Source organism: Pygocentrus nattereri, chromosome 29 (assembly GCF_015220715.1).
Source record: "Pygocentrus nattereri isolate fPygNat1 chromosome 29, fPygNat1.pri, whole genome shotgun sequence".
Lineage (NCBI taxonomy): Eukaryota > Metazoa > Chordata > Actinopteri > Characiformes > Serrasalmidae > Pygocentrus > Pygocentrus nattereri.
Genome location: NC_051239.1, coordinates 2,344,961 through 2,357,946, shown reverse-complemented (window position 1 = coordinate 2,357,946; position 12,986 = coordinate 2,344,961). Strand labels below are relative to the sequence as shown.

The 12,986-nt window shown below is 43.4% G+C and overlaps 1 protein-coding gene across 1 annotated transcript; it reads right to left on the bottom strand.

Moving 5' to 3' along the window:
* Nucleotides 1–859: 859 nt before the first annotated feature.
* LOC108412133 (ret finger protein-like 4B) lies at nucleotides 860–12,763 on the bottom strand. Its single transcript, XM_017684045.2, has 6 exons — nucleotides 12,660–12,763; nucleotides 9,735–9,842; nucleotides 7,060–7,167; nucleotides 6,764–6,871; nucleotides 5,174–5,568; nucleotides 860–2,942 (listed from the first exon to the last, which is right to left on the bottom strand). Exons 2-6 carry the CDS (start codon nucleotides 9,836–9,838, stop codon nucleotides 2,398–2,400), a joined length of 1,260 nt encoding a protein of 419 aa, XP_017539534.1. The 5' UTR covers nucleotides 9,839–9,842; nucleotides 12,660–12,763; the 3' UTR covers nucleotides 860–2,397.
* Between the last annotated feature and the right edge of the window lie 223 nt (nucleotides 12,764–12,986).

Below are 12,986 nucleotides of genomic sequence, written 5' to 3'. Positions count from 1 at the left end.
TCTGCTGTGACAGCTTTGCAGGAATGGACACTTGGGCAGCAGCTTTGTTATGGTCTGCATCTGAAACAGTTCCTACGCCAACAATCTAAAATATGTCAACTACGTGGACTCAGAATAGACCCTTAAAAAAGAAGGTTCTTCAAGGGTTCTTTGTAAGGTGAGTTTAGATTGATGGAGAATGTGTTGTAAATGGTTCTACGTAGAACCTTTTTGAAAAGGGTTGTATATTGCACCAAAAAGGGTTCTTCTATAGTTATGATGTCAAACTGGGCCAGAATATGCATCTTGGTGCCATTCCTTGTTTAAGCCTCCTTTTTGGCTTTTAAGCAGTTTCAGGGCAATTTCTCTCTTGGTTTTCCAGCCCTCTTTTCTTCCCTTGTGCTGCTGTTTCCCGCAGCCTGAAGTAGAGGAGTCCACAGGTGTGCAAGTTTGGGCCTAATTAGGGCTTTTGGGGATTGGAGTTCCCTGTACTTGTGGCGCCTCGCCACCATCACCCTTTGCTGGCTCTGCAGCAACTCCCACTCCTATTGACTCTTACTCTGTCCATTTGTTACTGGAGTGTTTTGATCACTACAGGTTTTATATAATCCTTTGTCTGAGATGTATGTCGTCAGAGAAGGGAGGAGGTGGAACTCAGAGCTGCTCCTGTTTTGATGAAATGTAGATTTTCCAGATCTGCCCAGAAGGTAAAGGGTTCTCAGAAAACTCTTTGATTTCCTGTAACAAAGCACTGAATGCAGGTTCCGTGATTGTGGAGCTGATAAGATATTTAACACAACCAGTTAAACACGTATAAACACAAAGCATTAAAACTGGCAGATTAAAAAAGCCAATTCAGTTTCTATTTTGTTCTGCTTGATGTTTTATTTTTAAAATTTAAACAAGATTTTATGTATATTACTAACAAGACTGATAATAATGAAGAAGAAGAAGATGAAAACGAAAAAGAAGCAGGACCACAAGAAGTCTTAGAGTATCAGTTGTCAATCATTCAGAATAATATCCTACTAAAACATGATCTCTGTTAAATGAAGCACACCAACTCTCTACAATAGTGATATTTTATAACTACAGTAAAAGTGTAGAAGTCCTCATCCTGGTATTTGCAAGGGGGCAGATCTGATTGGGGCGGACATCACCAGTCTATCTGTATGTGTTCCAGTGTAACTGACGAAGGCATCATTAATGACATAGCTACTTTGTCATGTAGCGGGCAGAGTGTCCAGACTGACGCTCTGATGGTCATATTTCAAACCACATGCAAATGTGGGTTGTATCCGATTTGCAAAAATTGGAGTTCTTGTGTTATTTTATTTATTTATTTTTTTGCTGTCCATACTAACAGAAATCAATCTGGATACAATCTGGATATGCCAGAAATCGGACCTGGGCTGGCAGTCTGAACAAGGCCTTAATGAAGCTCTGTCAATGTGAACTAGACCTTTACACAAAAAGAGCAACGTTCAGAAAAGGCAGAAGAAAACAGATATCATGATTGATGCACACCGGATAATCGCATTGAAGGAGGGGGTCAGTGTGTTTCATTGACTACACAGATGCCTTCAACTGTGTCGCCCACATAGAGTTAAGGAATACCCTCAGAAATATGTGAATACCACAGCATCTCATAGTATTCACATCTCATCTCATTTCATCTCAGGAACCTCTATATTGACCCACAAGCCATGATAGAATGTGAACAATTGACAGAAAATGGACAAACTGACTGATCCCACATGAGCAAGGCTGTCCACTGTCACCACATGTATTTTATCTATAGATAGACAACCTAGAGGTCCTTATAAGGAAAGAGTGAAATGATGGGAATTTGGCTCAACAGATGACAAAGATAACAACTGGAAAGACCACTAATATTACCACTACTGGAGACTGATGGAGACAATCAATAGCAACAGAGGATCCAGCCATTAAGAGATTCAACACAGAATGATACTAGGAAGTGTACTGGAAGAACCAGGCTGAAGAAACTTAAGAGGATCTTCAAATGTAATAATGTGTCTCCACAAACCAGGATCAGAACTGGACTGGACAATAAAAAAAGCAGGACTGGATGAATATTGATGCCTTTGAATCATTAAGAAGCCTGAAGACAGGGCATTCTGGAAAGCATTATCCATTTGGTCGCCAGAAGTCTGATGGCCATGTTTGAGTACATGCCATCGCACAAAATATCTTATTTTTACTTTCAACAACCAGTCACAGTCAAGCAGAAATACTCAACTTGTTGAGTCTCTATGATTCTTTGTGCTTCTTTACTGTACATAGTTTTTAGAGTAATTTTATTCAAAGTATCAAAGTACTTTGTCCAAAGGAACATTCGGGGGTTGCAGTGAACTTGAAAGCAGCCGTCTACAATCTGATCAGTGATGCCAATATTTAGACAAAATATCCGCTGTACAGGTCTCTTCTTAAAGTCTTAATCTTCAGATCCACTGATTTCTCCAAGGTGTTAAATACAGGGTAGATCTTCTCTCCGTCTGCAAAGTCCATATGTTTGAATGTGTAAATGTGAGTTTTAGTCTCTGTGTTGTAAAAAGTGACCCACTTCTCACCCATATCAATACAGATCCCCATCATCCGGGGTACAGTGTCGATTGGCAGGGGCCTGCTGGGCTCCTCCAGAGCTGTGAAGGTCTGTCTGTAGTGATAGAGACACCAGTAACCCACACTGGGTGAGAAGGTGAACTTTCCCTTCCTCTGAGCCGACTCTCTGGCGACCCCAATAGTGAACTCTTTGTTGACCTCCACCTCCCAATAGTGCCATCCTGAGCTGAAGCCTTCAGTGGCGAGGACGCACTCATACTTGTCAAATCTCTGTGCACTGTAATCAACGGTTTTCTTTTCCCCCAGCCGCACTCGCTTACCGTTGTCAGACAGAATGAGTGAGCGGTGAGCTGTCGCAGGATCCAGCACCACATCAGCTAGGAAGAGAAAGAAGAACAGACCATCACTGATGTGAATGATGATGATAAAAATGAGAGAATAAAGGAAAACACATATAATCTTAATTGGTTGGATGCTTGAAGGCTTGGGCACTGTTTGTAATCAATCTGTCAGCAGAAACCTGAATATGTGTGAAAGAAGCGCAGATGATTATTTACTTTGTATATCTTAGTTTTTATGTAACTCCTTTTGTAAAGGCCTGAATATACATGTTAGGTTTCTGTACACCTGTCTGACTTACTGAGCAGGTGGGCACAATTTATCCATAAGAAGTAGATAGAAATAGAAGTATTTCACGCAATACAAGATGTACTTTCATTTTGCCTAGAAGGGTAGACAACAGGAAGGAAAACCGCCTCTGATTGGTTGACAGACTTGACCCAAGGTGTCAATGGACAACTAACAGCCATGCTAACAACATTTACTCTTTTCAAAGAAACTCTGAAAGGGATACAATGTAATGGCCAGGCAGCCTGCTAGGCCACCTCCAGCTGCTAGGAGGAGAGAGAGAACCAGGACTGAGTAATTAGTGCTGAGCAGTAGCAACTGTGGGCACCCTACCTAAGGGGTGCTCACACACTGCTCAACACTCAGTCTTGAGTTCTCTCTGCCACATGCAGGATGCTCTGACTCAGCTTGTAATTTCTGTGTCTCTCTTAAGTTTCAAGCCCTTTTCTCTTCCTCTAGTTGATTTCCAGCATCTCTGTGTTCAGGGAGAAGTGAAGGAAAGATTAAAAAGGGGAGTGTTTTCAATTCAGTTCTGGGAAGCTCCACATTTAGTTTATCCCTTTTAAGCCTTTGAGTTAGCATGGCCATCATCCTCTTGCTTGTGCGGTGCCATCATCAGTCTGGGATTACAGTGATTGAGGGTTTGATCCCCTTGACCAGCTACATTCCTTGTTTTCCTTTTTATTTTATTTCTTGTCCAACTTGGTTTCCTGCTCTTACTCTTTTCTCCTTTCCCTGACCTGTAGTTGCTCTGCTCTGCGCTAGGTGGTTCATCCTTTACCACTCCTGACTCCTAACATAATTGTGTTTTAGTTTGATTCTCATTCAGGGCAAACCCTCTGGTGTGTAACATACTGTGGCATGCGCCAACCCCCAGGCCCGACGAAGACGGCCGTGAGAGCCAACAGCAAGGTGGAGCCCGAACACCCAGCGGCGATGAACCTTGGTGAGGACAGCAGAGAGAGAGCCGCGATTGTCGAGGGGCGGAGCACAAAGCCCAAGCTCTACTGAGGGACACTAGTCACGCAAGTGATGGTTGGAGGAGGAGGAGGATGAGGATGATGGTGCCGGGCACGAGAAGCACCTCTCGTTCCCTCTCGGCTCAGGTGCTCACGCTTCCAGCCAGAAGTGGCCCGTCACCACCCCCAGCTTGCAGCTTGGCCACCAAGGTCAAATGTGAGATGTAGTGAAGCTGCCTTGTTGACCTGAGACGGTCAATATGTCCTTGTGATTTATGAAAGATCTGCAGTTGGCCACAGCCATGGTGCACACAAAGAGAATTCTATCCAACAAGCTTTACTATGTTTTGTTTCCTCTGCCGTTAGTATTAGACTGACCAGCACTTCCCAATCTAATGGAACACACCCAGTGAGCCAGCCCCACCTTCACACAGAGTCTCTCTAGAACACCCCAGCAAACATGCTGCAGAGCCAAGACTCCAAAATAAACACGCTGAACATTTCAAACTCATTACTATATGTAAACCCAGGGGTGCACAACTCCAGTGTCCGGCACAGTTTGATGATTTACCTGCTCAACCACGCCTGCCTACAATTATCTGTTAATTGGGAGATTTAATGGGTGTGTTTGAGTAGGGAAACTTCAAAACTGTGATGGACACCAGCCACCCAGTTGTGCATCCTGGTGTAAACCAGTTAAAGAGAAAGTGTGTTAGTAGTAATCAGTGATGTTCCATTGGATGTTCATCATATGGCTGGATTTAGGTGCAGAGACATTTAATGGGACAGAAAACAAGAAGATGGTAAATTTAAGTAAGCACCCTTTCCTTCACAACCAAATATTTCAGCCATAATCTTGAAAATACAGTAGTCACTTGAAAACCAAGGTGGATAGTGAAATATAAAAATATGACCAGCCAAGAATCTTTCTTTTTATACGCTGTTTATGTTTATGGCGCCCAAAACAGCCTCCTCTGTTGGTGCTGCAAAAGACTAAATTAATTTCTACTTCATTGGCTCACCTGCTACAGGCAGCTTCTCTTTCCAGATGTAATCAGGGAACCTCAGTATAGCATTCTCCTTCTTCAGTCTCTGGTTCTCATCCCGTGCCTGCTTGATTGTTTTCTTCAGCTGAGCGTTCTCCTGAAGTATGGTGAGGTTTTTGGTGACCTCCACCAGTAGGTGTCTCTGCAGTGCCTCCACTGTGTAGTGATCTCTGACATGTGTCTCACAGAAGGAAGAAAGGCAGGTCATACAGGACTTGACAGCTTTTAGCTTTGGTCCTTCACACAGATCACAGGCCACATCTCCTGCCTCAGCGTAGCGAGAGCTCGGCCTGTGTTCTTGAGGATCTTCGTGTGAGCAGTTCGTCATAGATACACCGCTGTCTGCAGTTGATGCAAATCCAGACTCCAGACTAAAAGACAAAAGCCATTTTTGAGACATTATATTAAACTGATCCAAATGATTAATTTTTCATATATGTTATGAAGCAAGGTTACATAAGCTAAAATGTTGTGAGAGAAACAGGTGTCCTTTCACTGTTCAATGTCCAACAGTGGAATAAATATAGTAGAGATACAGTGGAGACAGAGTAAAATACAGTGGAGACTACATTAAAAATATAGTAAAATGGGAGATACAGTGGAGTAAAATGGGAGGAGATACAGTGGAGAACAAAGGAAACACATTGGAGATGGAGAGAAGATACAGTTGGGATACAGTAGAGGAGATACAGTGGAGACAGTGAAGATACAGAGTGGAAACAGTAAAATGGGAGGAGATACAAAGGAAACACATTGAAGATAGAGAGAAGATATAGTGGAGATACAGATAAGATAGAATGGAATAAAATGGGAAGAGATACAGTAGAGGAGATTTAGTGAAGACACAGATGAGATTTAATTGAGTAAAATGGGAAGGGATACGGTGGAGATGTAGTGGAGTAGTAATGGAGATACAGTGGAGACACAGAGGAGATGCAGTGAAGATACAGGGGAGATATAGTGGAGTAAAAATAGGAAGAGATACTGTGGAGATACAGTAGAGGAGATACAGTGGAGAAATACTGGAGTGAAAATTAGGGTGGATAGTGAAATCTGAAAGTCTTTCATAAGTGCTCTCCTGATCAAATAATAGCATCAAATCTCTTCTGAACAGGATTTGTTCCCTGGGAAGTGACCATTTTGAGATCAATTCTGATTATCTATCACCTGTTTTATTGTGCTTTAATTCAGTAGATTATTGATCTATGCAGTTATGCCAAGTGATCTTTATGTATCATGATTGGATGGTTGTGACTGAAGTCTTCATCATCCAGACTGATCACACTCCTACAGCTCAACAGCTTTTGGTCTTCATGTTGGTTTAGACCCCAAAACACACAAGTACAGTGATTTAAAATGACACCCTGGACTGAAAAGGAACAACTGCAGATTGGGGGTTCCAGTGCAATATCCACAAACACAGAGGCAAAATAGTGGGACATTATTCTAAGACACTGAAAGTATAAGCACATCAATAACTATAAAAGCTCAGTTTTACACCACAAGGCCTCAGTGTTCAGTGTTATGTCTCTGAGGTGATGAATGTGAATCGTTGCTCAGATTTACCTTTGGTTCTCAAGGAGGTTCTTGTCTTTAAAGTGAAGCGGCACATCCAAGGACTTGTCGGTCACTGCAGACTTACAGCTGGGTGAAACTGGCCTGTCCACATTTTTACTTCAAAAGAAAAGGAAAGAAACCAAATGATTGTTCAGAGTCGTTTATAGTCACTGCTGGGTTTACTCAGGATTCTGTCTTAGCAATTTACTGTTTTACAGGAGTGATTTCACAGTTCTAGATATTGATCGCTAATTTAAATCATTAAAACTTATTGTTCTTTGTTCTGAAAATGTTTCCATTCCTACCTTTTATGGTTCAGGGATTCCTTTTCTTTCAGTTCAACTGGTCGCTTCACTGACCAGCCACTCATTTCTGACTCACAGCTGGGTGACTCTGGCCTGTCTGTCATTGTGCTTTAAGAGAAATATTCAGAGTTATTACAAGGAACCTTTTATTGTTCTCAACCCTATGGTCCACAAACTCATCTGTGCATCAAATCCTCTGTCTCTATATCTGTCTCTGTGTCTTTGTGATGATCCAGCTCAGAAATCCAGTTCAAACCCGTCCTGAATCCGTAGAGCTGCTCTTTCCATTCCATCTCATCACGAGATCATACGAGACTCACATCCGGAGTTATGAGCCTATGAAGAGGGGCTGAGATACACATCATCTGCCTCTCACTGTGTGGAGCTGGTAGATTCGTGTGTCCGTCTACATTCTGAGTGAAACTGATCGACGGACACTCAGGAGATCACTAAGAACTGACCGTCACTCCGGAAACCCTTCATTCATCATTCAGTCCACATCGGAGACTCGTGAGAAACGGCATCAGAGAGTTTCCAGCTGCTGAAGCTGCTGCAGCGGGTTTGGAAAATAGTGATGAAGATAACAGAGCGTTTAGATATGAAACATATGAGGATTGTCTGGAAGTCTGATATTAAATTATAGAAATCTGATGTAGATTTAATTGACAGTCAAAGAGAATAGCGAGCAGGGCTGCAACTATAGAATATTTTCATTTTCAAATATTCCATAGATTATTACTTTAAACATTTGGATACTCTGATGAATACATACTGACTCAGCCACTCGGCTAACGTTGGTGTGGTTCACACTGTTCATACGCCATATCATCTGCACTTATTTGTGGATTATTACTATAACAGTGATGACAAAACTCACAGCTGAGGAAGAACGTCAACTGGTATAGTGGATGAAATGAGATCATGCCCACTGTAGTACATAGTACAGAACTTGTACTTTTACTCAATAAAAGGATTTTCTACCTCGTCCACCGCTGCTAGCAGGCTGCTCAGCACAGTACGCCAGTGTGTTTTTAAAGACATTCCAATATTTGATTGTTCCATCCTGGTGGGGGTGGAGGAGTTTAAAGTATCTTGGGGTCTTGTTCATGAGTGATGGGAAGAGGGATGGTGGGATCGGCCGCAGGCTGGAACAGGTGGCAGCAGTGATGCGGTCACTGTACCGGACTGTAGTGGTGAAGTGGAGCTGAGCCATAAGGAGAAGCTCTCTGTTTACCGGTCAGTCTACATCCCCACCCTCACCCATGGTCATAAGCTTTGGGTAATGACCGAAAGAATAAAATCATGGATACAAGTGACGGAAATGAGGGTGGTGGGCTACACTCTACTGACAGGGTGAGGAGCTCGGTCATCCGGGAGGAGCTCGGAGTAGAGCCACTCCTCCAGACTGAGAGGAGCCAGCTGAGGGGGTTTGGATGTCTGATCAGGATACCTCCTGGTGGGGATTTACCAGGCACAGCTGACTGGAATGAGACCCCAGGATCGTCCTAGGACCCGCTGGACGGATCATATTTCTAAGTTGGCCTGGGAGGGACTCAGAGTCCCCCAGAATGAGTAAGTTGCAGGTACAGGGTCGTTCTCTGGTCTCCCAACTGCTACTGCGACCCTATCTAGACTAAGCAATTAAATAAGATGATGATGGTGATCTTTCCATCCTGCTTTCTGTGATGCGGCTCTGACTGACGTCTTCATCCTCCAGACTTTTTGCATTTCTACAGTTTTATATTTCTGTGGTTTTCATGTTGATTTAGGCTCCAAAACACATGAAAACAGTGATTAAAAGGACTCTTCTCCTGGAGATTCATCTTTTTAAAGTGAAGCGTTACCTCCAGGGACTTATCAGACTTACAGCTGGGTGAACCTGGCCTGTCCACATTTTTACTACGAGAGAAAAGACAGTGGTATTTATGTGAAATGAGACAAACAAAGTGACTGTTCAGAAGCAGCAAGTCGGCTCTAATCACTGCCGGGTTTACTCAGGATTCTGAGTCACCGATTACTGTTTAAAAAGCAACTACACCTCACTATGTTCAGCGAACTCCACCCCTGGCTTAACTTTTTTCATTCATCAAGGTACAAACAGTGTAAATGGTCCCTCAAAGCTCTAACCGTGGTTCTAAGGTGTGATTGTGAAGTTTTTCCAGGTGAAAAGTTGGTATTTGTTCCTTTTCATAACCGAATGTTTTAAAACAGAGCAGTAGAGTAAAAGCCTGGAGGCGAGGCGGGGCGGGGTGTGTGGAGTCAGTCCAGCTTAGAACAGATCATTTCAGTGGATTATGGTTCAGTTATGTTCCCTGACTGAAGGTACTGAGATGGAGCCTTGAGGGTTCCACCCCAGTGATAAGAGGGGCACTGACCCAATTACAGTTCCTTCCTTAGTACCTTTACTGGAAAATATGGAGAGAGAATCAAACGGCACTTTTATATCCGAGTGTTTTACGATTTTTCTCCACTACCATCTCCATCTTCCACGTGGGAAGGTGTTTCTGATCAATCAGGGCGTCTCGAGCCTCAACAGTATGAGCCGCCGAAGAGTTCCAGAGAAAGATTAGCAGTGAGCGGCCAAGGCCGAGGCCCCGGGTCCAGATATAGATCTCTCAGTTCACTTCAATCTCTACAGTGCACTGCGTTGGTACTGAAAATGTTCACATTCCTACCTTTCATGGTTCAGGGGTTCCATTTCCTTAAGTTCAGTCGGCCGCTCTGCTGACCAGCCACTCACTTCGGTCTCACAGCTGTGTGACTCTGGCCGGTCCGTCATTGTGCTTTTGGGAAGATTTTAAGAGTTATTACAGGGAACCTTTCATTATTCTTTTGATTTTAATTAGAATTTATTTGAATTTATTGTATTTTGTAAACATTAATTTTTCCTTATGAGAATTTACAGCGGTGTGGGACGGACTCAATTGTAACTGTCCTTAATGTACTTCTGTTTTACTAGGAGGAGTTTCAGTTGGACCGGGAGGAGTTTCGTTTGGACTGGGAGGAGTTTTGATTTTACTAAAAGGAGTTTCAGTTGTACAAGGAGGGGGTTTGGTTGGACTGGGAGGGGGCTCGGTTGGACTGGGAGGAGTTTCGGTTGAACTAGGAGCAGTTTTTGTTGAACTAGGAGGAGTTTAGGTTGTACAAGGAGGGGGTTCGGCTGGACTGGTGAGGGGGCTCGGTTGGACTGGGAGGGGGCTCGGTTGGACTGGGAGGGGGCTCGGTTGTACCGGCTATTCATTCATTTATGAGATTTCTCTTGTCGTGTGCTTTTTCTCACTCCCACCTGCAGTGGGCTGGTGTGCCCCCAGCACACAGCACTGAAAATTAGCTGCAGGATACTGCAGTGGGCTCAGTGGGAATCCCACAGGAGTGCAGACCTTGAGCATGGAGGGTTCCCGCTAGAAGCATACACAACTCAAAGTTCCTGCCCATAACGCAGCTTTAATTAGAACTGACCCAGCAGTCTGACAGCAACAGACGAACATCGCTCTTATTCCCAGAATCCTACTAAAGGTTATGAATCACAGCTCTAACCTGGATGACGGCAGCTCACACTTCCAAACACTGTAACGACCCCAACTGCTCCAGCACTCACATAACCTATAAGCAGTATCGTCACATACAACCACAAACTCAGTGTCTAAAGAAATAAACACAGCCCAGCTAAGAATAAGCAAAGCACCAAGGGCACCAACGGCTGCTCAGAGGCCACAATACCAAACAACTAAGCTCTGCCAGCTCCTTTTACGTTAGACAATCTCTGACTTTACCCTCCAGCCATAATTGTCCTTTTTCTTTCACTATCTGCTCACACAGGCACAACACTGTACGTGAACTGCTGCCCTCTGCAGGCCAGGCTGTTAAATTATTCTCACTTATTAGTGAAGAATTAACAGTGCAAATATTTGTCAACCACTTTTTATTGTTGACCGCTGTCAATTAATTTAAATGATTAAACTGAAATTGAAAATTATTCCATTTCTACCCTTTATTGTCCAGGGGTTGCTCTGCTGGTCACTCCTCTGACCAGCTGCTCACTTTACCCTCACAGCTGTGTGGCTCTGGCCCGTCTATCATTGTGCTTTAGGAGAAATATTTAAGAGTTATTATGTTGGACTTACTTTCATGCAGCAATCTGCAAAGATTGAACACCTGATCTGCCTTCATAATCACAGCCGTGCGTGTCTGATATCACATCACATCACAGAACTCTGATCTGGATTTAATGGGCAGTTAAAGGGTTTAGAGCCACAAATACCATTTCTTATATTTACCCCTACCCCTTGTTTTGGAGCGCTGCCCCTTGTTCCTGAGCTACAGGGCAGTGGTTGAGATCTTCCTCTGAAATGAGCCCCTCTAATAAAAGAGCATCACTTCATTAACAGCTACTAGCGCCGCTCTGTATGCGACCCTGCCCGTCTGCAGGGACAGCAGAGGAGGGGAAAGTTCAGCTCCTCACTGCTGGGCTTTAGTTACATTTAGGGATCATACGCCTTCAAAGAGGGGGGCAGTTATTTATTATCACCCCCCCTAATTCTTCAGTGATATGAAGCTGAAGTCAGAGATTCTCCAGATTCTCGTTTGAATTTTCCCATTCCACCTTAAATAAAATAATAACTGCTGCACTATTTAAGGTGGAATGGGAAAGTTAGCTAGCTACCAGACATCAGCATGATTAGTTTGTTTATGCTGGTTATTAAGAAAACCACAAGTACATCAAACCGAGGTAAAACTAGGAAAATAAAACAGATATTATCATTTTTAACAGAAAATTCTCACTTTTGTGGGTTTCTTTCTCTTGTTCAGCCGTCAAGCCAGTTCTTCCTATTTCCTCATGTCTCTCTGTTTGGGGTCTTTGAAAAACCTCTGTCTGGAGGGTCTTGTAGCCCCAACACTTCACCCCACCCCACCCCTCTACCTCAACAAGAATCAGGACACCCGATCCCTGACGTGAATGTGTGAACCGGAGGGGAAGGGCTGAGTGGTAGGGGTGAGGGGTGAAATGGGACGGGGCCTCAATGTGCTGTTTTATTTTTTCATATAATGATCACAACAAAACTTTTATACATTTTTAAAATGATGATTTTGAATTTTCTCCATATTGTCATAATTTGCTGTGCCACCACGGCCCACTGGCTAAAATCCACATCACGTTTTCCTCACTGCTCTTATAAAAACGAGCCAGTTCAGTTCTCATATTTACTGAAGGCGTCAGCAGCAACATTTCAAAGCTTTCTGTATTAAATGGTGCGAACGCAAAGATGATCACTAATGACTTTAGGACGGCATATTTACAGATATTAACCCTTTAAAATCAGGCTTATTACACACTAAGGCTCATTATTCAGTAACTACAGGGGCTTCAGTACAGACTGGCTGAGCTGTTCTTAGGTTATATGTGTGTAACTTAAGGGGTCAAATGCAAGTTTATCATCCTAGAAGTGTCCCAGATCAGACTTTACCACCGTGCACCACTCTTACTGTCCCTGAGACAAAGGAGCATCAGTCAGTCTGGAGCGCTGAGGGTCAGGGACACAATGTAGGCTGACCGGTATCTAATGATAAACCCTCTAATGTATTAAATCTATTATACTCACCGTGTTCTGATCCAGTTTGTTCTTAATCCAAACTCTTTTAATCCCCACAGGTTTTGTTTAATCCTTCATCGGCTTCATCAGAAACTGGAGACGGCTGGAGTCTGTTCACAGGTGCGCTACTGAACAGAATGTGGTTTTTCAGGTTGGAGAAGAACCGGGAAGCCTTCTCGGAATAAAAAAGGTATTTTTACTTTCATCACCACCCCTTTGACTCAGGTCAGGGCACAACAGAGCGAAAGAAAGCTTCAAAACAAAACACCGAAAACAATGTGCTCCTCTGTGATTTACTGAGAGTCAGTGGGTCGCTGTTTGAGTACATGCAGTGTC